This window comes from Eptatretus burgeri, chromosome 16 (assembly GCF_056783735.1).
Source record: "Eptatretus burgeri isolate ZD-2024b chromosome 16, Ebu_testis_v1, whole genome shotgun sequence".
Lineage (NCBI taxonomy): Eukaryota > Metazoa > Chordata > Myxini > Myxiniformes > Myxinidae > Eptatretus > Eptatretus burgeri.
In genome coordinates, this window is record NC_140976.1 from 58,944,137 (window position 1) to 58,969,741 (window position 25,605).

Consider the following 25,605-nt stretch of genomic DNA (forward strand, 5'->3'; position numbering starts at 1 on the left):
TTTTGATGATGCGGGAGATATCTTTATTAAAATCAGTGGAGGAAATATACACCATGTCTGATATTTGGGTCTTTCATGTCTCCGATGATGCCTTTATCTCCCGGCATGCATCATTCCCCATGACAAAAACCGGAAGCAAAAAACAACCAGAAGCAAAAGGGTCACAGCCAACGACACAGATTCCAAATTGCCAGGGTATTGTGTTGTTGTTGTTGTTGTTGTTGTTGTTTCCTATTCTCTCATGTGCATGCATTAAGCAATATTCACAAGATAGAAATAAAACCCAATCGTGTTTATACACCGCACAGCGTTTAAAAAAAACCGGAAGCAAAAGGGTCATAGCCAACGACATGGATTCCAAATTGCCAGAGTATTGTGTTGTTGTTGTTGTTTCCTATTCTCTCATTTGCACGCGTTAAGTATGAAGCTCACTACTTTTGCTATAATCAGCAGAGGCCAACAGGGTTGATGTCTTAGGCCCACCAGAAAACCAAAATGGCGGCCATTTTATTTTGTCTGGGTGCGATGGTGGGTGGAGTCGAGCGACAAATGTGTGTGGGTTCTGGAAACTATTCGACCAATGGGTGCACATTTCAAAAATCGACCCCCAGCAAAAACCACAACAGCAACAACAATAGCAACCACACGGAGCTCATGTAGGCCTGCAACAGGTCGCAGGTAAAAATAATGAACGGAGGTACCATGTTTTATTGTTGGTTTTTCAGAGCCTTAGCTTGATTATAATCTCCAACACAGAAGGTGGACGGAGGTTGACCTTTCACCCTTGTCTGTTTGTCTGTTTGTTACTTGCGAAAAACAAAAAAAATTCAAGTATATTGGTTTGTCACGTGCATTGTTCTGTCCGTTTGTCTGTTTGTTTGTTTGTCTGTCAATTGCTTACAGGTCACAATTCTAAAGCAATCTTCACAAAACTTCACGAAACGGTAGAGTTGGCCATAATAGGAAGGCTATTGATTTTAAGGTCAAAAGGTCAACATAGGTCAAAGGTGAACAACTTTGTGTCAAATTTCTAAAATCGTCAATTTTCATTCGATTGACTTGAAATTTAAACAGGATTTGCATATTTGGTCATTGAATTCAGCCACCAATTCTTTTTGAGGTCAACATAGGCCAAAACGCCAATATAGGCCGAATTTCTGAAATTGTCAATTTTCATCTGATTGACTTGAAATTTGTAGAGGAGTTGCATATTTGGTCATTGAGTTCAATTACCAATTACTTTTGAGGTCAACATAGGCCAAAAGGCTAAAGGTCAACAACTTTGGTGAGATTTCTAAAATCCTCAATTTTCATCTGATTGACTTGATATTTGAAGAGGATTAATATTTCAGATCAAGTAATTCAACCAGCCAATTATTTTGAGGTCAACCTCGACCAAAAGGTCAACATAGACCAAAGGTCAACAACTTCGGTAGAAATTCTAAAATCCTCAATTTTCATCCCATTGACTTGAAATTTGAAGAGGATTCACATATCAGTCATTGTTTGCATCCGCATGTACGATTACCTCCCATTTCGAGCCTTTTATTGTTTCTCGTGCACCATTAATTGGAGTAATCAGACCAGCATATGGGAGCTATGCATAATGAATCGTCATCGAATAGGAAATAACATTCAGAAATTCTGTAATACTAGATCTTCAAGATCTTGTAGTCACACAACAGTTATTAATGGTGCCCAAATGTAAAACGATGAATAAAATTAATTGTGCCAAAAGGCAGAGAAAGGTTATGACATTGCGCGAAATAGAGTTGTTGGATACGTGGGCAAGAGGTGAAAGTGCAACATCTGTGGGCTGCCATTGCAGGATAAATGAATCCACTGTGCGGTAAACTGAGTGGACTGGTAGTACGAGAGAAACCATTGCGGATTGACTCTATCAAATCTTATTCCACTGTGCGGATGACTCTGTCAAATCTTATTCATTCACATGGGAACACAGGACAGACATGACTATCAAATCTTATTCATTTACATGGGAACAGGGGACAGACACGGTTCGATGAAATCTTATTCATTCACATGGAACACGGACGGACCCGGCACAAGGTAATGAGACAGATTAGAGAATGCAAGCTGAGCCGTTCAACAGCAACCATGATGGAGTTGAGTGGACAGAGGAGGTGAAAAATATCTATTTTGTGACCACAGTGCGGTCATTCTGGTTTTATCTAAAAATGGATAAAAATGCTACACATCAACCAATAAGTGGCTAAATAAATGTTGACAAATGTTCAGTCGAAAATGATTAATCGATTTTCATATGGGTCTTACACACACACACACACACACACACACACACACACACACACACACACACACACACACACACACACACACACACACACACACACACACACACACACACACACACACACACACACACACACACATATATATTGTGTGTATGTGTTGAGGCTCCACCTCGGATGGATTGAGGTGTCAGAGTGGTGCTCCGGTAGCACGACGCCCCGTTCTTAATATTGTTACAGTTGTTGCCAGTGATAACTTCAGAGGGACGGCGAGTCTTAAAAGACCAAGATGTCCTTTTGTACCGTGAACGTTGAGCCGGCTCCAGGTCCAAAGCTGTGTTACCTTACCAGTGAGGGTAGCATTATGAACGAGTATCGTGCCAACAGTCACCTGACAGATCTTAATCGATTGGCCGAGTGGAACCAAGTCTCATGCTGCATTCTTTTCTAATGCCCAATCTCTTGATTAACCAATCACCAATTGCCATGCACCGCCATCAGGACAGATAGGATGAATCTGGACACGAGTGAGTTTTAACCATATATCGAAATTTTGCATGTATTTATAAAATCAGGCATGTATTAAAAGCAATAATCAGATACGTACAGGCAATAACATTCCCACTTATCCCCTATGCGTGCATACCCACCCTCGGATTCCTTAGGCAGTCACTTACACTTTACAATGGGTGCCCATCAATCGTCCGAGAAAAGAAAATGTGAGAGATGGAGGTGAGAGAAAGAGAAGAAGATGGGGACCGGCTATGCCTTGTCACACCTTGCATCAGCTCCGCTGAGCTAATGGCCCCCATAGCTTTGACTTAATGTCCCTCTTGGTCCTGGTCCTCCTCAACCCCACGCTGGCCTCACTCAGTGTGTGCCCCACCATGCAGAAAGATGTCAAGCACAGCATGGACCCTGGACGTTTAAGTTAGGGTGCCAGGACACGAGAATGGACCCGATGACGCATGATGCCAATTGTACCCGAAGTCAAGCAGAAGACCAAGACTCTGAAGACCAAGTCAAAGACCAAGATGAAGATTATCTCAGACAAGGTAGAAAACAAGCTCAAGACTTCTCTCATGTGTGCCCCCTTATATTTCCTCTTCTTCCCCCCACCCCAGCATGGCCCCTCACTGATGTCATTGGGGGAGTCGTGGGGGTCAAAGGTGGCCTCGCCTGGCCCGATTGACGTATCAGAGCCCCTATGTCTAGTGGTATCTTGAGATTGGCCCTGTGGATTGGGGACAATCTTTTTTTCCCCTTTCCTCACTCGTATCATCGAATGCCTCATCATCAATCTACAAATCGCTGGACACATTGCAATGCTTATAAACTCCTGGAGACACCAGCATTCGTGACCTGATGAAATAACTAACGAGAAGAGAGTTAGATTGGTTTCCATAAATGTTCTTGCTCCCTCTAACCAACACATTCACAATGGATATCTATTCACAAGGCATACAGTAATCTTATCTGAATAATTACTCTGAAATCACTATAGTTATACTAAAGATTGATTATTTACCCCATAGAAACCAAAACCATAACATTATCTTGTATTTTATTGTTATGTCAAATTCAGGTTTCACGATGGAACACCCAGGAATTCCAAGAACCTGCTGGAGAATGATGAAAAAACTCCACTACTACCACTGACAGAGTAAGTGACATCACCAACCATTGTTCTCATGATCATGATTGTGTATTCCTTTGGATAGGAGCATCCTTTTTCTCTCATGTAACTTTTACCCAACAACCCAACTCAACCCTTCTGTTGTACCCAAAGCAGAATAATGCAACGTCCCTGTACAATGACAATGATCACTTGCAATAATATAATTAATAATGTTGTAATCGAAATTATAGACGAAAAATATATTTTCATGATTGCATTGAGTTACAAGTTTAAAACTTCTGTTCACAACGAAGTGCCTGCTGAGTGGAGATGTGCTCACCCAGATGTTTTTTGGTCAGTTTCAGTTTCAGCAGCAGGAAAGCCTGCAAATCAATCCAGATGATGGCTGATCGATTAACAATTTGTTCATCTTCTCTTTTCTTCATGCATTTCCCACGTAACCTGTAATATCTCAATAATTGGAAAGTGAAATACCAAAGGGGACAAATCATCAATTATATTGGGCTGGCACGAAGGCTTGGAGGTGTGTATGCTGGCCTCTGAGTCATCTACCCTGGGTTCGAATTCTGACCCAACTATAAACTGCTGTCCTAGTGTTTCACTGGCAGGGTGATTCATCAATGTGTGATGCCGTCCCTTGGATGGATGTAAAACTGGGTGTCTCGTCTGCTGGAATTAGTTGGTGGACATGAAAGCTCCCACGGTGACCTTTGTGAACAGGAGGTGAGCTATCAATGGCCTTGAAACAAATTACAAATTCCGACTCTAACCTAGAAGGGGAACTGCATCAGTGGCACGGTTGTGCTCCCAGCAGATGCAACGATCAGCCACAGGTTGCATGCTAAATGAAATGATCAGTTGTGTTTCTATGATTGTCAACTCCCACCAGAGTTCACCTGAGATGGATGGACTGGTTTATGCAGATCTGGTCTTTTCTGCTCTTCTTTGGATGATCTCTGCCTGACTTCCATTGAGCTGGATCTGCAATGTGCATCCAACTTGCAAAACTCAGCCTCAGTAGATATCAAGCTCCGAGATAAAGAAAATGAAACTTCTCGATCTTCCAAGTGCAGGTAGCTTATTTATTTTTCCTGAAATAATCACACTTATGATGACGATGTTCTATAAAGTTATTTTCAAGTGTTTGGGTGTCTGTGTTTGTGAGTTTGTACGTTATTCTTTCACAGCCGAACCGAAGCACCCAGAGGTCCCAAATTTTGGGTGTAGGTACTTCAGAATTTGGGCAAGGTTTTGAGCTACCACACATTGGTCTTGAAGGCCGTTTTGAGACCACCGATGGCCAATATATGCCTGGTGTTGGCTTAATGGTTCGGGTGGTGGGCTTGAGATCCGAGGGTCCTGAGTTCAAATCCCACTCGGCTGTTGAATTAATACCAGGTGGGGTTGACTCTGCCTGTCATCCTTCCGAGTTCGGCAAAATGAGTGCCAGCATGCTGGTATACTGTGTCGGAGTGGCGACCCATCCAGGATTGTGCCCAATAGCCAAGGAGACTGCTTCGGCAGCACCAACGCTCTGCACAGAGTATGGTCCCAATGGATGGACGGGATGGCCACTATAAGGTGTATATTGGGATGTGGGGTCAAGCAGTACTGTCGCTGCCTCACGGGCAAAAGGAAACCACCATGAAGTCAATAACTCCTCAGCTTTTAAATGTGCAACACGTCCCGAAACCACCACCTAGAAAAGCTCATGCGGCCAGGTATCCCCAATCCCCTCCCCCCCCAGGCTACAACAAGATTAAATAGTCCATGAGCCCGAGAGCTCGTGGAACCATTGATGTGAGGCAGATGAGCTCGTATTTAGCCAATGGAAACCATAAAACTACACCCATGGGGAAGAGGGTGGATATGCAGTGTTGCTGAAGTTGTTGCTTTTCCAAACACTTTTTGGACCATCATGCTATAAGCGGACACTGATTTTTGTTATCAGTGGATATTCGTTTTTTTCAAAAAGGCCCACAATCCTTTTGGGCCCCCCATTCTCCCTCATAATTACTGCACACACCACACACGCACACGCACGCACTGATATGAAAGGTATTGTTACGAATTTCGTTCTGCCCGGCGTGCGATCGGCCACACAACTCAAATCGCGACCGCGTCACCCAACGGGACGGACAATTCAGTCGTGACCCTCCTTGGAACTATCGCCAGGAGCTAGTCACGGGAGGGTCTTTCGACCCCACCACAATCGTGCCAATCGGCCACCCGCGCAGGATAGGGTTGTTCGCCAAACTCGACCTACCTAAGTACCTGCGCGGGTAGTTAACCGGGCGATCGTACCTCGCCGCTGGCCGGCCTCGGACACGAACCGCTTAAGCCGTCCGTTCCGTGCTTCAGTGATAACCGAGTGGTGTTATCGCCGACCCCGACGGACGTGATTATTTACCGGGTGCTGACACCCTTCTACCAATTCCTTCCGTGATGCAAGATGGAACTTTCAAACAAAGGAAAGGACGCAACGAAACGGGAAACAGTTCGACAAGTACATTTATTCCACACTCAGACAAGGCAAGCACGTATTCACAGCCATACAGTAAGAATGCAATTTACAAGCAAGAGTTACAACCGAATAAAGCAAGGTTTATTTAAATGCACTTAAACATTTTCTACTTTACAAGACACGGCGCCACGACACGCATTCACACAAAAGCAAAGGAAAGACCCCCTCAAAGGCAAGGGAGTCAGACTGGGCCCGTGGGCCTAATGCTCGTGGAACCTGGATGAGCAGCCAGGTCCACGAGACCGAAAGGTCCTACCCGCGCCCCCGTGGCGCGATGGCGGGCAAGCCGCAATGTCAGCATAGCTGCACCTGGCTTCGTGCCCCTGGCATGGTCAGCGAGCTCTCTCTGGCGCTCCCAGTCTGCCTTTCCCGTTGGCTTCGAGCTCCGTCTCCCGACTCGACTGCCCTGCCGACACTGCAGACTTGACTTCTTCTCCCGACACTCCGCCGCTGCCATTCCACTGCTCCAACTTGGTTCTCTGCCGACGTACTGCACACCTTTTCTTCCCCCCCCCCCGAGCTGCGCTGTGCTCGGGCCTATATAGCCTGGGGGAGGGGCGTATATGTAAATTTCTGGATCACAGCAGGTTCGGAGACGGGGCTATGCCACCCGATGCTGTCATTGGATGGATGAAAGGGGCGTGAAGCCTTCCTGATCCGCTTTTTCAGGCGAAAGGAACGAATTCACAGTGGGTTCGGAGGCTGGGCTACACTATTCGATGCTCGGTCATCGGATTAATGAAAGGGGGCGTGAAGCATTCCTGATCCGCTTTTTGAGGCAAAAGGAACTCATTCACAGCCCATGGCACGACGTGTGGTCGAAAGGCGGTGGTGGTGGGAGTTTGGTTGTTGGCGGGCGTCGTTTGAGAATGGCGGTGAAGTGATGCTTGCGGGATGGAGTTGTGGAGGTAAAGAGGTGAAGGTGGTGGTGTTTGAGTTGTAGTTGTTTGGGAATGATGTTGGTGGTGGCGGTTTGGTTGTTGGAGGATGATTGGTCCAAAATAATGATAGAGAAAAGAAAAACGGCTAACTCAAAGGATCACAGCCCTGTGAACACAGAAATTCCCTCTAAACAACGGTGGGGAAATCTAACTACACAATTACTTATCGTCATAACTGATCTAAGGCCCTTTATGGTGGTCTGCGAATTTCCACAGCCGTAACACTACCCCCTCCCCTTTTTACAGACTCGTCCTGAGTCGCCGAATTTTCGTGTGCCATCATGTGTAAGTTCTCCCCTAGTACGTTTTACCTTCGGATCCCTGAGTGCGACATTCAGTGTATTCGTGTCCCCAAAATAAATAACCTACGGCTGAGTAACTAACTAAACAAACCCACTCATATGGACGACTTAAATAAATTGCCGGCGCTTGGACTCACATGCCGGGGGCGCAAAACACATTTACAATTCACAACTTAACAACTTAACTTTATAATTTACACTAACCATGGCCTAGGATCGATGGACTCTGCAAAGAGAAAAAGTTAGCAGATTGCCAGGCTGCTCGCACGCAGTCTCTTGGTCAGGCAATGCAGGTGACAGGGAACGTGGCCAGTTGCTCCCACGCAGTCCAGGACCTCTCCTCTTTTTAAAATGGACGCCGTGAACACAACGGCGCATGGGCTGCGCAACGCAGTCTCCGTGCTGGCTCAAGCAGCACACGCAATGAACAGTGCATGGGCCGCCGGTGCTGGCCCGTGTTGCAGCTGCCATCAGGGCAGTCCCTGCAAATTTGTGCGGTGATCCTGGTGCACATGGTCATGAACAAGGGGGGGGGGAATGCAAAACAGAACGTGGCTGGTGGACATGGGCAGTAGGCATGGCATGGCAAAGGTGAACAGGTAAGGCATGGCATGACTAGGCCGCTGTAGCAAAAACAGCTGGCAGTGAAGCTGACCGGCACAGGCCTTGTAGTAAAAACAGCCGGCAGACGATCGACCGGCACAGGCCTTGCAGTAAACACCAGCAGACGATCCGGCCGGCACAGGCCTTGCAGCAACAGCTAACCGATGAAGTTGGCCAGCCTCTTGCCTTGAAATGGAGGTTGGTGGAGGGAGTGTGGTCGTGCTGGCCACTCAGAAGGCGGGCTCGGACCTACCTAACCGTTTCGTGGCTGGGACGCGTGGCTCCTTTGGCAGGAACTACCCTCTGCCGATTCCCCAACGATGGCACCCCCCGGCACTACACTGCCTCCGAGCCTACCAGCTCCCTAAACACCGGGGAGTGCCCTCCCTGGCGACTCCCCTGAAAGCTCACATGGCAGGCTGGTGCCCCGGGTCCCTTTCCGAGGGTCACCCGTGCCCACGACACTGCCCACACGGCCAATGATGCCCCGGGCCCCCGCATCATGCGGGCGCACCAATGCCCACTTCGCTATCCCGGCCCCCCATGGACCCTTGGCCTACCGCGGCCGACTATCCCGGTGCCCGGGTTACCCACTCAGCGATACTCACCGTTCGTAGCCATGCTCCCAGCCCGTCAACAGGGCTCCTAAACCCCTCCAAGCGGGTATCGAGCCTACTTTCCCACCAACAGCAAAACGACCTCCATTTTGTCAATTTGACAAACCCCCGAACTCACTTTACACTGCCCCCGGGGTCCCTTGGGCGGGAATCACTCCTCCCCCCAATCACTCATCACACCATGCAGACCACATTCACTCCATGCATACAGACCCGCTGGCCTCGCTCACTCATCATGTTTCCACCTCACAACTCTTCAACACACCCATCACTGATCTCTGCCATCCTGCTCACTACTTACCCTTACTACCTCGTGCTCCCATGTCGTCCCTTACACCACAGCACATTCCTTTTTAACACTACGTTGCTATGCTATGTCCCCACTACACACTCAAAGTCGGTCTCTGTCCTCCAAAATGTCATTTCCCATTTCCCATCCTGAATCTGACCTAAAACCCTCTACCTAATCCATTCCACGGGCCCCATGAGGACTTACCCCTGCCCCATGAAGCCGGTCGAATTAACCTAACCCTTCCCCCTAACTAGTTCCATTCTGTGCCCTGGCCAAGGGAATCTTCCACCCCTTGCCCAGGGAATCCTGTTCCCCCGAAGCGAGGCTTGCTTTTTTTTTCTTTTTTTTGATGCGTGCGCACCATCACGGAAACTCGCAACCTGCGCACCTTGCCCGTGATGTCATGGCAGCTGCTCGCGTACCTCGTCCCTCTTGGACGGTACCATCCAGCAGGGATTTTCCTTCTGCCGGATTCCAACCATACGTGCAGCCATGACGTCACCCTGCGCATCAAAAAAACAAGCCTCGCGTTTCGAGGGGTTCCCCACACGAACACATGTGCTCTGCCCATCGGAGCTTTACACACGCTCGCGTGGAGAACCCATCCGCTCCAAATCCATTGTCCAGCCTACCTTTTGTCCGTCTTGGGATCGGCAATATTCACCGCGGGTGTTTACGGACCGGGTTTCATTCCGCAAGCGCGCACGTTGCGGTCTCGTGCGAAGCACGGCCCAAACCTCGCGCTCGCTGCTGGGTAAACCCGGCGCGGTCCCCAATCCAGCTACGGCCGCGACCCGGCCTTTGTCCCTTATCTGTCACCGTCGTCTCCGTCGCCATTCAACTCACGCACACCTGTGTGTCACGAGACTCACGCCATTACACTCACTCCGGGAGATGCGGCTGCGTGCTCCCGCATGCCGACCATCATCTCCCTTACGTACAGTGGCCTCACACATGCTGTCCCTCTCACACTCGGCCGTTCACTCACGCATGCCATCTCCCTCGCACACGTGGCTCCACTCACACATGGCCTTCCACTTGCACACGTGGCTCCTTCCACACAGGGTCCCTCATCCACACACGGCGTGCTGGGAGGCACGCACTTCAGCCCACTCGTAACCTCGCACACCATTTTACTCACACACGCTGTTATTCTTACACGCAGCCTTTCACCTTTGCAGCACGCTTTGCAGCACACATTTCGCCTCACTCCTGAACACACACACCGGGACAATCACACTGGGGATTAGGGCCACCACAAGGGGTTCCGGGTCTCCATATCCCCCAAGCTCCTCATGCACCCGTCCGCAGCACTCGCCCCCTCGAATTCGTGAAGCTCGACCGGACCCACCTGGTAACGATCCGCTTCAAGGGGGCATACTCCCTCCCCTCGTTCCTGGAGGAGGCTATCCAGCTGCTCGCACTGGGTCCCAACTCGTTCTGCCAGCTCGCCCCCATTATCCTCCACTACCTCCGTGTGTGTGCTCGTTTTTAACCCCGTCTCCATCGTGCAGTTTCTCCTTTACCATTCCCATCTCTCTTGTCTCTGTTATTTATTTTATTATTTCCGTCGTCTCCATGTGTCTCTTACACGTCGCAGTCACCCCATTTAATTTTTCCCTCTGTGTCACCGTTAATGTTTCCGTCGTTGTTACCTCCACGTGTCTCGTCCTACACATCCCCCGTATTAGTTTGTCCTTACCCGCCTCCATTGCGGGCCTGACAGCCGTTGTACTCCCCCCAGCTCGTTCACTCCAGCACGTGGCGCCGCCATTATGCCTGCCTGCAGGCATCGCCCCACACGCTGCATATCTTCCCGCAGTGTTTGTGTATTTGCATTTATTTCGTTTTTCATTTCATTTGTGTTTGTATCCATCTTCGCATTCATTGCCGCTAGCATGGCGCATAGCTGGGCCATGTCGGGTGCACTCGGCTGAGCTGATTCGGCCAGGATCGGGGGGTTTTGGCGGAGAGGGGGAGGTCACCTGGTCACCCCTGGTCACACACACCCCTGGTCCGATCCCCGTAAATTTCGTTGTCGACCGAGGTGGATTTGAATCCCACACTCTTGTACACCAGTGGTACGAATTGCTGTTGGAGGCGGGATAGATTTGAATCCCACTCCTGACACCAGTGTTACGAATTTCCGCCCGGCGTGCGATCGGCCACGTAACTCAAATCGCGACCGCGTCGCCCACCGGGACGGACAATTCAGTCGTGACCCTCCTGGGAACTATCGCCAGGAGTTAGTCACGGGTGGGTCTTTCGACCCCACCACAATCGTGCCAATTGGCCACCCGCGCAGGATAGTGTTGTTCGCCAAACTCGACCTACCTAAGTACCTGCGCGGGTAGTTAACCGGGCAATCATACCTCGCCGCTGGCCGGCCTAGAACACGAACTGCTTAAGCGGTCCGTTCCGTGCTTCAGTGATAACCGAGCGGTGTTATCGCCGGCCCCGACGGATGTGATTATTTACCAGGTGCTTGCACCCTTCTACCAATTCCTTCCATGATGCATGATGGAACTTTCAAACAAAGGAAAGGACGCAACGAAATGGGAAACAGTTCGACAAGTACATTTATTCCACACTCAGACAAGGCAAGCACGTATTCACAGCCATACAGTAAGAATGCAATTGACAAGCAAGAGTTACAACCGAATAAAGCAAGGTTTATTTAAATGCACTTAAACAGTTTCTACTTTACAAGACACGGCGCCACGACACGCATTCACACAAAAGCAAAGGAAAGACCCCCTCAAAGGCAAGGGAGTCAAACTGGGCCCGTGGGCCTAATGCGCGTGGAACCTGGATGAGCGGCCAGGTCCACGAGACCGAAAGGTCCTACCCACGCCCTCGTGGCGCAATGGCGCGCAAGCCGCAATGTCAGCGTAGCTGCACATGGCTTCGTGCCCCTTGCGTAGTCAGCGAGCTCTCTCTGGCGCTCCCCATCTGCCTTTCCCGTCGGCTTCGCGCTCCGTCTCCCAACTCGACACTGCAGACGCTGCAGACTTGACTTCTTCTCCCGACACTCCGCCGCTGCCACTCCACTGCTCCCACTTGGTTCTCTGCCGACGTACTGCGCAACTTTTCTTCTTCCCCTGAGCTGCGCCGTGCTCGCGCCTGTATAGCCCGGGGGAGGGGCGTATATGTAAATTTCTGGATCACAGCGGGTTCGGAGGCGGGGTTATGCTACCCGATGCTCAGTCATTGGATGGATGAAAAGGGGGCATGAAGCCTTCCTGATCCGCTTTTTGAGGCGAAAGGAACGCATTCACAGCCCATGGCACGACGTGTGGTAGAAAGGCGGTGGTGGTGGGAGTTTGGTTTTTGGCGGGCGTCGTTTGAGAATGGCGGTGAAGTGATGTTTGCGGGATGGAGTTGTGGAGGTAAAGAGGCGAAGGTGGTGGTGTTTGAGTTGTAGTTGTTTGGGAATGATGTTGGTGGTGGCAGTTTGGTTGTTGGGGGATGATTGGTCCAAAATATTGATGGAGAAATGAAAAATCGCTAACTCAAAGGATCACAGCCCTGTGAACACGGAAAATCCCTCTAAACAACGGTGGGGAAATCTAATTACACAATTACTTGTCGTCATAACTGATCGAAGGCCCTTTATTGTGGTCTGCGAATTTCCACAGCCGTAACAGTATCATTCCTATCCTCAACACCACACAACCCAGACGGCTAGCGAGTCAGGATGGAGCAAGCACAGAGTGACCATATACAACTTAATTAATTATATTACATAAATAAGTAAACAATACATAATTAATTGCTGGTAATTAATCAATTCTTACCTGTTTGACGGTGGATCACAGAATCCTCTGTTACGTCTTGCTGATAGAGAATTCCTCAACAATATCATCAATTGACAGGGATGTCATGAATGTGTTCTCAAATGCAAGTAAATTAATGGCCTTCGGTCTTGGCTGGCCAATTCCATCCATCCATCCATCCATTGGGACTCTGTGGGACACATTGGGACACATTGGGCTCTTTGCAGAGCGTTGGTGCTGCTTAAGCAGTCTCCTTGGCTATTGGGCACAATCCTGGACGGGTTGCCACTCCGACACAGGCTGGCCCATTGTTGATCGCAGATGATTTCTCACTCGTTTCAGAACTAAAAAAAAAAAAAATCTTTCCTCTGAGAAGTTCGACACAGGGATGCACAGGTACATTCTCAGGCAAATGTCAACATTGGGGAACCAATAAGACAGGCTGAGATCCCTCATCTTCTTTAGCATCTCACGGGCGAGTGTAGGGCTATCCTTGATATCAAGAATTGACTTGAAATGGCAGAATTCATCTGAAGCCCCCTTTAAAAAATCCTGCAGATAAATGTGCATCAACGCACTGGTAGCTTTGATTATCTCCGTGTGGCTTCAAGAGCAAACTGGATATGAATCAGAATTTTCAGTCCAATGCTTCGTAAGCTTCATTACATGTCCGCAATTCCTCGGTGAGGTGACCACAGATTGAGTTCCATGGGTTGTTTTAGAACCACGAACGCCACCCAGTCAACCACGAGTTCCAGTGTCCACCGTTTAATTATTCAGTTTAACTTGAGGCCACGTGGTTACCTGAGCGGGGAGCGCGCCCTCGGCAAAGCACCAATGTTATCTGATTAGATTTTAATTTGGGTGGCCGAGCCTTTTAACCGCTGGTGCGTGCCGACTATTTTGGTAAAATCTGTTGTTATTACCTCCCAGTCTATCTCGGTTCGGACAATGCTAGACCAATGGAAGGAAAGGACAAACACGGACAGGTTGGAAATCGACAAATGATTTATTAATAATAAAATAAATAAATGAAAATAACTATTTTCTGAGGTAAATAAAGAATAAATTTCAAAGCAAAATCAATTAAAATGCCGGGAAAGAGACAAAGAGCAGATGCCTATCGGGGGGTTTACTTACTTACAGCTAAACACATACATGAGTACCCAGCAGATCATTCGGGGGGGGGGGGGGAAGAATCGTCTCGCTCACCAGAGTAGTCGTCTGTGAAGTGAAAACGTCCTGAAATGCATGCGTACGTGTCACGTTCGTCGCCAGCACCCAGCACCCAGCACCCAGCACCGTGCACCCTCTCACAAACAGCCTTGAACACCAATCGACGTCTGGGAGGGCACCGAGATCGTCTGTCGCGGGTTTAAACCCTGGTGTTGTTGGTGACCGACCCATGCCTCACTTGTTGGCAGCGTGGCTCACACCCACACGCGCACCACACGCTCGCTTTCTTCTCCTCTTTTGCGCGCTTTCACCCGCTTCTTCATCGCTTCTCTTCTTCCTCCTCTTTCTCTTGCCCTTTTACTTCTCTCGCCTCCGCTTTCCTTTCACTTCTCTCGCCTCCACTTTCCTTTGACTTCTCTCGCCTCCGCTTTTCTCGCCTCCACTTTTCTCCTCTTTTCTCGCCTCCACTTTCCTTCTCAAAACGGACCTCCCATTAATTTTATATCTGTGGGGCGTTTCGGTGGCGCAGTCCAACTAAAGCTCACCCTGCCCCACTTGCGCACGGTTACCATGACAACCCGTGCGCTCTCAAAAAAGGCGGATGTCAGAGCTCGCGAAAGAATGTTGCTGAGGAAATATAAGGGCGGGCTTCAGAGCTCATGAAAGAAATGCTGAGGAAAAATAAGGGCGGGAGTCAGAGCTTGCGAAAGAAATGCTGTGGAAACGTGTCTGTGGTGGGTTAACACCCTTGCTAGTGGATGTCACCCCGATGGGGGCCACCACCTCCCCATCCCACAGAGTTGGGGTGCCCAGGAGATTTTGGAAGGAAAGGAACCCTGTGCACACTGAACATATTGTTGCGAATTCGCGCCCGCCGGCGTGCGAACGGCCACGTAACTCGAATCGCGGCACGTCACCCACCGAACGGACAATTCTGTTGTGACCCTCTCGGAACAACGCCGGGAGCTAGTCACGGATGGGCCTTTTGACCTCACCACAATTGTGCCAATCGGCCACCCGCGTAGGGTAGGGTTGTTCGCCAAATTCGACCTACTGAAGTACCCACGGGGATGGTTAACCGGGCGATCGTACCTCGCCACAGGTCGACTCCGGACACGAGCTGCTTGGGCGGCCCGTTCTGTACTATCGGGATAACCGAGCGGTGTTATCGTCGACCCGGACGGTTCAGATTAATTACCGGGATGTTGAACCTACTACGAACCCCTTACGTGATGCAAGATGGAGATTTAAATAGAGAAAAGACGAAGCGAAACGGGCACAGTTCAACAAGCAAGCATTTTATTCACGCGACACATGGAAAGCACGTATATACAGCCATACAGAATACACAAAAAAGCAAAGGCAAGAAGAACAGTTGACACCGACCTAACGCGTACACACGGCAACAGTTTTACTTCACAGACGGCGCCAACACACATTTACACAAAAGCAAAAGAAGGAAGCCACCCTCAAAGACAAGGAGGCAGACAGGACCGTAGGCCAAATGTGCGCGGGACCTCGAGGAGCGGCCAGGTCCGCGAGACTGGGGAGGTCTTACCCGCGTCCTCGTGACTCGTTGGCGGGCAAGCCGCAATATGTCCGCGCCGCTGTACCCCGACTCCGTGCCCCTGGCGTGCTTGTTGGCACCACGTTTGGGGTGAGGGAGGAACGGGGCCCCCTTTGCACTATCTCAGCGCGGGGGAAGGGGAAATGGTTGATGCCCTGGGGGAGGTGAGTGGCTGGCTGGCTTGGGTCCTGCAATGAGACGAGCGATCCCCCACACCGCAACCTCGTCGCCAACCGCCGTCCTCCTTGCCTCAGACCCGAGCTTCCTTGCCCCGACCCGCCACCTGCAGCTCCACCGCGCGCACTCCACTTCTTCCAGCTCAACTCTCAACTCTCAACTCCGCTTCTCAACGCTCCTCGCTCCTCGCTCCACGCTCCACGCTTAACTCACGCTCAACTCTCGAGTCGCCTTCCGCTCGCATCTTTATAGCTCTCAGGAGGCGTCGATATGCAAATTCCCGGATCAGACCACGATTGGAGGCGGGGCCACACCGCCCCCCCCCCCGGTCAGCCATTTGTCAGGAAAAAATGGGCGTGAACCTCCCCTGATCCTAAAATTTGCATAGACGGACATAGACGGAATTCACCCACACGCGCCCGGAGGAGGGGCCAAGCCGCCTCGCGCTTGCCCATTGGATGGAGGAGAAGTGGGCGTGAAGCATTACTGATCCGTGGATCGACGCGTTCGGCCTCCACTGCCGAACGGCTCCGGGAACACGACTTTTGGTGTTGACTGGTGGTGTTTGGGAATGGCCATAGAAGCGATGATGTGGGATGAAGTTGTGAAGGTAAAGGCGAAGGTGGTGGTGTTTGTGAATGGTCGTGTAGAAGCGATGATGTGGTAGCGTAGGTGGTGGAGGTGGCGTCATTGTAGTGTGGTTGGTGCTGTGGTGGGGATGGCGTGGTTGTTGAGATGCTGTTTGTTTGAAATAAAAGATAGAACAGAAAAATGGCTAACTCAAAGCGTCGCAGCCCGGATGGATCACATAAATTCCCTCTATACAACGGGTTTGGGCTAACTACACATATACTTACAGAGATATCTCACCTGAGGGCCCTTCATGGTGTAATGCGAATTTCCACAACCGTAACAATATACATCCAATAGGCGATTGCCTTTTTCAATTATACTAATCAAATTTAATTTGAGCAAGCCGCTCGAATATTTTTCCCCTGAAGTTTTAAAGAAATCTCTATTCCACATCTCTTCATCACAATCATCCATCTGCTTTCTGTTCTTTAGCAACAATTGTTGAATTCTTTCAAAAGGGTTTTTGTCATTCCCAAAGGCACGAGTGTCTGTATGTTCACATTTTCCAAAAAAATACCACCACACGGTGTCTTAACTAAATTTTAAACTAGGTTCTTCATTTTCTGGGTTTTCTGGGTCTTCGGTATCTTCAGAGATGGTTGGTCCAGGGAAACTTCATGCGCCACCATCGCCGTTACTATGGTAATTTTCTCACACACACACACACACACACACACACACACACACACACACACACACACACACACACACACACACACACACACACATGCACACGCACACACACACGCACACGCACACGCATACACACGTCATTACTTTTATGCACGCTATGATGACAACAATCGCAATTAATATCATGAGCCCGACGATCAATATGTGGAGTATCCATGTTCCCCATCCACCAAACACTCCCATTAACCAAGATCTGAACCCTCCTTCCTTAAAATAGTCATTGTAATCTGCAGCTACCTTCCTTACATGTTGTACCACGTCATGGATATGTACCTTTAATGATGCCTGGGGTTCCACAAGATTATTCATTCGTATCCTTATATCTATCCTTGTCCCAGTAATTTGTCCCTCAATAGTTACTTGTGAGCAAACCCAATGCTTGCACTTGTTCATACTTTTAGCATGTTGTAAAGATATTGCTAAAAAGGTGTTGAGTGGATGTCCAGTTATCCCTTCATGTAACACTATGCCTCGTTTCAGGCGTACAGTGTCTACATCCCCTTCATCCCGTGTGACACGGGGTGCATAATTATATGTAAGGGTCATATAGGTGGTAGTCCCATACACGCTTATCTCATGCAATTGGTCCCGATGTTTACCATCTTCTTCTCTGCGTACTCTGTCATGACCCATTCATTGTTTCTCCTGCTCTCGACCGAACAAACATTCTGCTCTCCATGGCATTGTCATAATGCCCTCACTGCCTGTTATCATCCATATTGTCACAATTATGCATGTGATAATCAAAAGCACTGCTATATATGTCATAAACCTCCGGTTATGTTCTTCCCACTTGCAGATTTCCTTTCTTCTCTTTACAACTTCCTGTATGTTTTTTGCAATGAGATGCGTGAATCTTATCTTTGCACTTGACAACTGTGTTGGTGACCAGTAATACCTGGTAGGGTCCAGTCCAACGTGTCTTCAATGCGTTCCTCCACTTGAACACCTTGATGTACACCCAGTCGCCAGGCTGGATGCTGTGGTGTTCCTCTGCAGCTGTTCTGGTAGCGTTTGTCTGACCTGTGAGTCAAACTCTTAGATAACCTTTGTTAAGGCAGCAGAAAAGTTAATCGTTGTCTTGTCCATCATGTATATGTCCATTTGTTTTATAGACACTTTACCAAAATTATAACCTAGTGTTGGCTTCACGGTTAGAGTGGTGGCTTGGGACCCGAGAGTCCTGAGCTCAAGTCCCGTTGACCACAAAACCAACACCAGGGGGTTGACTCAGCCTGTCACTCCTCCAAGGCTGACAAAAATGAACACCAGTACACTGGCAATGGGGGCACCGCATAAGCGGCACAGCCATGCCCCAACCAACGATGCAACCAGCAGCCAAAAAGGCAGCACACCCCACCAACATTTGACAATACACATAGCTTCTACAAAAAATTTCTGCCACAGATGCAAATCCTGGGGCGTGCCATGTTCGTTGCATCCTTCTACATCCCCCTTTTGCTCGTGTGGCCACTTCCGTGAGTCAAATGAGCAAACAATAGTAAAAGCACCTTTTGGGCAACCACTTTACCCTCCTTTTGAGACCCAAAGTTTTGTTTTTGTGTTATAACAGCAATCTATTTTTCTCCCTCTTGGCTCTTTCACTTGCCTCAGTTGCCTTCTGTAGTCCTGCAATGTCGTCAGTCGTCGGTGCCCTTTCCTCATAAACCCAAGGTTGGTGTCATTGATAGGGCTGTTTTGATCTTGCCAAAGTTTTCTTCTGCCTGTTGTCTCCACTCCACTGGCTCTGGTGCTTTGTCCAGTATCATGTCTAACATTGATCTAACCAGTACTGCATAATCAGGTACCATCAATCAATCTAATACCCTTCGTTCACTTCCATGCAATAACTTCTCACTCTCTCCAAAGGATATCATGAGATCTTTAATGTTCATGAACCAATGCTATCGGACAGGGCATCCAATCAACGTCCATCCGAGAGGTGGAACATATGTTAATGCATCGTCTGTTTGCGAATTTAACAGCATGGCATTGATGTCCATTTATATATTATGTATGTAAATATGTGTTTTCACATCACACCATGCCTGGTGTTGGCTTAATGGTTATGGTGGTGGGCCTAGGAGAATTCACCATTTTAACCCACCCTGTACAACAAGCACAGTGTTCTCACCTGCTGGCATCTACACACACACACACACACACACACACACACACACACACACACACACACACACACACACACACACACACACACACACACACACACACACACACACACACACACACACACACACACACACACACACACACACACTTACCTTCGTGTATCTGCCTGCAGTCATTCACATAATGAGCGACCTGTACCTGCATGCTCCAACATGCGGCACTCTGCCACATCTGCATAACTTTTACCATAAATTTAAAATCTTTCTACTCCTTTTGTGCTAACCAGCACACGAGGTACCACAATATCCAACAAGACATCATCCAACTACAAACTGCCACAACCAAACAAGCAACCAAACTAGCCAGTGATGCAACCACCCTTCCACATCGATAACATAATAGCCCCGTTATGCTCAAAGAATTGTCGTTTTAAACATGTCCATCACTGCACTTTGCAATCAACAGATATAAATTGAACAATTATTTTCACCTTCAATCCTACAACCAGCTCTTTACAAGCAGCCCACCCCCACCTTTTCCCTTATCTGCCAAATCTCACACACAGCCTGACAAGCAGGCAAATTCCTCCACTTCACAGCAGGGTATTTTCTTGCTCTGTCTCACTTTTCATTAAAGTTCGCTCTGGTGTAAACGAACAGCTGGTTCTTACATTTCTTTTCCATTTCGGTGTAGATTTATTCTTTTTCCTTTTCTCGAAACCAAACTAAAACCACATATTCTTTTTAAATATGATCTTACGATTCCAACAATCTCTCCACTGGATCCAGCACGATTACATCACGCGTTCATGCTGGATCTGAAGGTCAGTCGCCCTTGCAACCTTCTTTGCGTATTCAGCAAGAAACCATGCACATTCCCTTCACACTCGAGCTTCATGCAGATTTCACTGAAATCCTCTCCACGCTTGTATACAACTGCGTATGTGTTCAACACACACGCACTCTCACATGAACCACCTCAGACACTTTTCAGAATATCTATCTATAATTCCAGCAATGTGTGTGTGTGTGTGTGTGTGTGTGTGTGTGTGTGTGTGTGTGTGTGTGTGTGTGTGTGTCTGTGACCGCTGTTTCTCGACAACCACTGGTCCGATCTAATTGAAACTTGCCAGGTATATTGCTGGGGACCTGAGGATGTGCCTTTTCAAGGTTTGCTATTAATCGGACAAGTGCTTCCCAAGTTATGGCCATTTATTTACCAAACCAATGACAAGACACGTTGTTGCGTGGCTGATGGGGAAGGGAAGCTAAGCCGCGTTCGCCATTACAGGTTACAACATATGGACTTCCGGATAGTGATGACTTCGTGTATTCTAATAATTTCTCGATTTCTTATGCGCATTTATAGATAAACACAATGCCCCAAGTTATGATCGTTTTCATATTAGACAGTGCATAAATTTCGGTAACATCAGAGTGCTGGTATGCTCCGAACCAGGAAGTAAATTTTTTTCTCTCTCTTCTCTTCTCTTCTCTTTTTGTTTTTCCTTGCCACGACATTGCGAAAAGGTAAAATACTTTGGCGCTAATAGAATAATTGGGTATTAAAACTAAATTGCAAATAATCGTAACTGCGAATAATATGCGAACTTCCGGGTCACACACGTCCGGGCACGCAAGAGCCAAGAAACGGCCTGTGTGGTTGTTGTTTGTTGCTCGCTGTTTGAATATTTATTTATTAATTTTTTAATTTTTAAATTTTTTTTTTTTTTTACGGGCACATACAAGTTAACTCAATATATAGCATCTCACATTAAATCATATTGGTTCCACACACGATGAATTAAATAATTCTGATGTTAATTTGTGACATGGCTCAGCATCCTTTGTTCATTCGTTGGACACGTTTTCTCAGCTTTCATCTGAGCTGGTTTATTATCTTTAATTATTTTTCATATCTCCATCTCTACTGTATGGATCCCTGCGGCCTTAAAGATCACATTCATTTAAGTACCTCCTCTCTCTCTCTCTCTCTCTCTCTCTCTCTCTCTCTCTCTCTCTCTCTCTCTCTCTCTCTCTCTCTCTCTCTCTCTCTCTCTCTCTCTCTCTCTCTCTCTCTCTCTCTCTCTTGCTCTCGTTACTGGCGCTGTTGGGAGGAGAGCTATCGCCAGTAATATTTTATGTACTGCTTTAAGGGTAGCTTGTGCGTCTTTAAAATTCCCATCAATGCTCACACTTTTCGTCTGCTCCTCTCAAGGCTCTCTTCGGCCCACCTGCCACAGATTCTCCAATCGACTGGTTTTCGAGTCGTTTTATTTTGTTTTTCTCTCTCCATTTTTCTCTTCTTAGATTCTCAATTCTACCTTGATGAAATCATTGCTTTTTCTGTTCTCTGTCCACAACTTCACATCTTTTGAAGTTCTCGACCCAAAGGTCTCATTCCTACACTCGGCATCCGACCCTAAAGCGGGCGCATCCTTGTCCACTCGCTTTTGAGTATCCCCTAGGCCCCTGGGAGATTGATGTTTGTTCCCTCTTCGAACACTCATCAGCGCTCCCCCTTATTTATTTATTTTAATTGCTGCGAGCACTTATCAGTGCTCCATTTTTCTAATTCGCTCTGAGCACTTGCCAGTGCTCCTTTCTAAATCGCTTCGAACACTCGTCAGCGCTTCTTTCTCGTATTTTTTACAGTGATTAAACCCTTTGGCCCCCGAACTTTCGTAACCTTTGGCAATAAAGTGCCCTTGTTACTAGCCCTTCCGGCCCTCATCGCCTCACTGCCTTTCTTGACTCGGCAATAATTTTTGCACCTCTCCGCCCTCTTGACTCGGTGACACTAATCATCTCGCCTCTCCGCCCCCTCTTGACTCGGCGATAATCTTTCTGTACGCAGTGCCTCTCGCTATTTTACATAACTTGGTAATCTCCCGTCTGTACAACGCCTCCGCCCTCCACTTTGACTTGGCGCTTTTATCAAAACATACCAGATGTTATCCTGTCTTAAAGGAATAAAACCCCTTATTTCCTTTAATATCACCTTAATGGTTGACGCCGGTCTCTTACCATGATGAAAACCCCAAAAGTCTTTTTATTTTACTCAACAAACAGCTCTGTTCATATCCTTACCATTTTTTAATCTCTGGTTCGGGACTGTGCAACCTCCATGGAGAGCTCGTCTGCCTGGGAGAAACACATGTTCCAGCAGAGATTTCTCACTTTTGGCTTCATCAGCTTTCACTCACGACCAGGCAGAACAGAACCCCTCTCCCTCGGATGGAGGCTGTCAATTCCATCCTCGTCGCCAAATTGTGGGAGCAGTTTCCTGCTACCTCAAGACAGGAAAAAGTAAGTTCATATACAAGCCGTTTATTCAGTAAAATAAAAGACACTCCTGCATAGAGGGGGAAGGTCCCATCCTGCAACATCGTTGCAAGCTGAAGACTCAACTCTACATTGAATATTGTACGTATATATGCAGTTTCACCAGGGTGTGTCTTGAGAACAGATGGAACTTTGTGAATTTTAAAATTGTAACATAGAAGGATAATTGGTCTGTTTTGGAGCTTGCTTATAGCCCCAGGAAAGGGGGTTTTTTTTTGGGGGGGGAGGAGATATTGTGGGTTCAGATGGTCATCAGATCGATAAGCTTTTGCAAGGTTGTTTACGACTTCAGAGGAATGTTTGTATTCTGCCCTCTCCTGGTTTTCCCAGCATATATTTATTAAATTCTATTTCAAAGCACTAAACTAAGTTAATTTTGCATTTTTACATTATTATAAATTCAATTAATATTCCAGTTTCCACAATTCCCACGATACTGCCATGACAGCTGTCCCAAAGGTGTCCGTGGTTCCGCTTAACTTGCAATGCTCAAGTTGTGCCATTTTGGGAGTTTTCTCATCATTACGAATTTCAGTGAGGGCTTCCTGCATGGATTTATAGCAGAGACGAAGGGCTTGGTCCCATCTGCTCTCGCTGACCACCGAGTTCCAGACAGATTTTTCAACGTGAGACCATTACGTTGTATGTGCCCTTGAAGCACCTCCCAGCGGTGAGTAGAAGTGGACAAGGAATTGTGCACATTTTGTACAAGTTCAAAAAAAAACGAAACTGCCTCGAAGCAGCACTCTGTTGCACAAGATCCAATTAAATTGAGTGAATGTGCAGAACATGGAGCATAGTCTGCCGGAGGATTGACATTTTCTAAAAATCTTTGCCTGGAGACCATTGTATTTGCCAGATATGTTGCTTGCATTGTCATCGCTTTGATGGCGACAATCTCCGATGTCAACTTGGATTTCTTGAAGAAACAAGCGGATTGTCTCCTCCAGATGTTGGGCAGTATGGCCGTGAATGGGAATGAAAGCCAAAAAACGCTCCACAGGTCCTCCGCAAGACAGGATATACCTAACCATGAAGGTAAGTTGGCCGGTGTGGGCTACGTTAGTGGTGGAATCAACAACAGAGTAGTATTTGCGGGTTTTAAGTCACCAACAATATATTTTAGGAATTCATCACTCAGAAGCTGTATGAATTCATCACAGGTAGTGGATGACAAGTAATTCACATGAGCTCTACCACAATGTCCATATTTGGCCATGTGTTTCGACAGGAACATATCAAAACGACTGAGTAGTTCCAAAAAACACAGGTGGTAATCACCTTTCTTTGATGAAAAAGATGTTCGTTTAGAAACTGTGCCGGGCTGACAATGCATTTAGGAACGTTTTTCCAATGATCTCTGATTCTGTCCAGGTAACTGGACTGCAATCAATTCCTTCATTTTCTTATTTATCCATCCGTGCAACCATACAGAGGATTGCATTCATAAGATCAGGGGTATTTTCATGTTCACACAAGAGGCAAGTAACATTTTCCCAGTCATTATATCCTGATGCGAGTGCTCATGCCTTCTTGCCAAAGAGTTTTCAAACGTAATGGAACACGTCACCAATAGGTAGAGAGTAAATTCGCCACTCTCTGGCTCGTACCGTACCATTCTGTGTCCTCATGGAAAAGGGTTCCCTCTTCAGTTAGCTTTTCTTGTTGCTGTGAATACGTTTCAATGCTCTGAAATCCCCAATGACTTTTTGGCTAAAATATTCCCTTTGCTCACTTATTTCTATCCATTGAGCAGGATCACTACCGTGGACCTCCAACATCAGTTACGTCTCCTTGGTCGCAGCAGCTGATCGAGTTATCTTCATCCAGCGTTTGTGACTCGGACACTGTTTCCAAAATGCCTGGTGTTGGCTTAATGGTTAGGGTGGCAGGCTTGGGATCCTAGGGTCCCGAGTTCAAATCCCACTTGGCTGTTGAATTAATGCCAGGTGGGGTTGACAGCCTGTCATCCCCCTGAGGTTGGCAAAATGAATACCAGCTTGCTGGGATGATTGAGCCATTTGAGTATCCTGTGTCGGAGTGGCGACCTGTCCCGGATTGTGCTCAATAGCCCAGGTGACTGCTTTGGCAGCACTGATACTCTGCACAGAGTATTGTCCCAATGGATTTGTATGGATACTGTTTCAGTTTGCAGGGGGTGGTTTTCTGTCGTGGGCAGTGCTGGGGAGCCCCTGTTGCTAATAATGACGTTTTTTGTCAACGTAAACTTGCATCATTGCATGTCTGAATATGTGACGTTAAAGTGAATTACCAACATGGTATAAAGATCTTTTTCTTTTTTTTCATATTGTTCTGATGATTTGCAGATTTTTATTGAGATCTTTCAAGACGATTTTCCTTTTCGGCATCGTGGTCATTTGTGCCGTGAGTAAGAATCGAGGTTTCTCATGTGGTTTTACTTAAAATCGACCCTTGCTGACATTTTACCATTTTGATGGTATCATTGTGAAGAAGCCTTGTGGGCATTTACAAAATCCCATCCTGCTTTATGTGCATCGCTCCCACGGTTCAATTGTAACGGCCGTTTGTTGATTGCTCTTTTGATTGATGAGATGAATGTTCTTGTTGACCACGTTACCCGAACCTTAGGGGTTGTTCGCATTAAGACCTGACCAAGATCGGCCCTGGACCCTGTTTTCTTTAACTTCCTCCCAAGAATATTGTATCCTTGTCATTCGTTTGTTTCATGGCACAAACACAAAGTGATGTCACGTGCGTTTCAAAAACAGTTATGGACGTGATGGCTTCCTCCACACGATTACAAATAAATTCACAAAAATGGTATATCTACTTCATGGTCCATTTTTTATTATTCATCCAAAAAGCCTGAAATGAACCGATTAGTAGGTAAAGATCAAGAGTATGACAGAGATTAATGCAGAGGGAGGTCGTGGGAA

General features: G+C 47.5%; 1 protein-coding gene across 1 annotated transcript in view; it reads left to right on the forward strand.

Annotated features, from left to right (window-relative positions):
• Window positions 1-25,605, forward strand: part of OCA2 (OCA2 melanosomal transmembrane protein) — a 105,756-nt gene that overhangs the window by 19,883 nt on the left and 60,268 nt on the right. Inside the window, exons 4-7 of the mRNA XM_085859923.1 lie at window positions 3,859-3,936; window positions 4,836-4,985; window positions 25,015-25,072; window positions 25,298-25,370. Of these exons, the coding sequence (XP_085716049.1) occupies window positions 3,859-3,936; window positions 4,836-4,985; window positions 25,015-25,072; window positions 25,298-25,370 (359 nt within the window). The remainder of the gene's footprint in view (window positions 1-3,858; window positions 3,937-4,835; window positions 4,986-25,014; window positions 25,073-25,297; window positions 25,371-25,605) is intronic.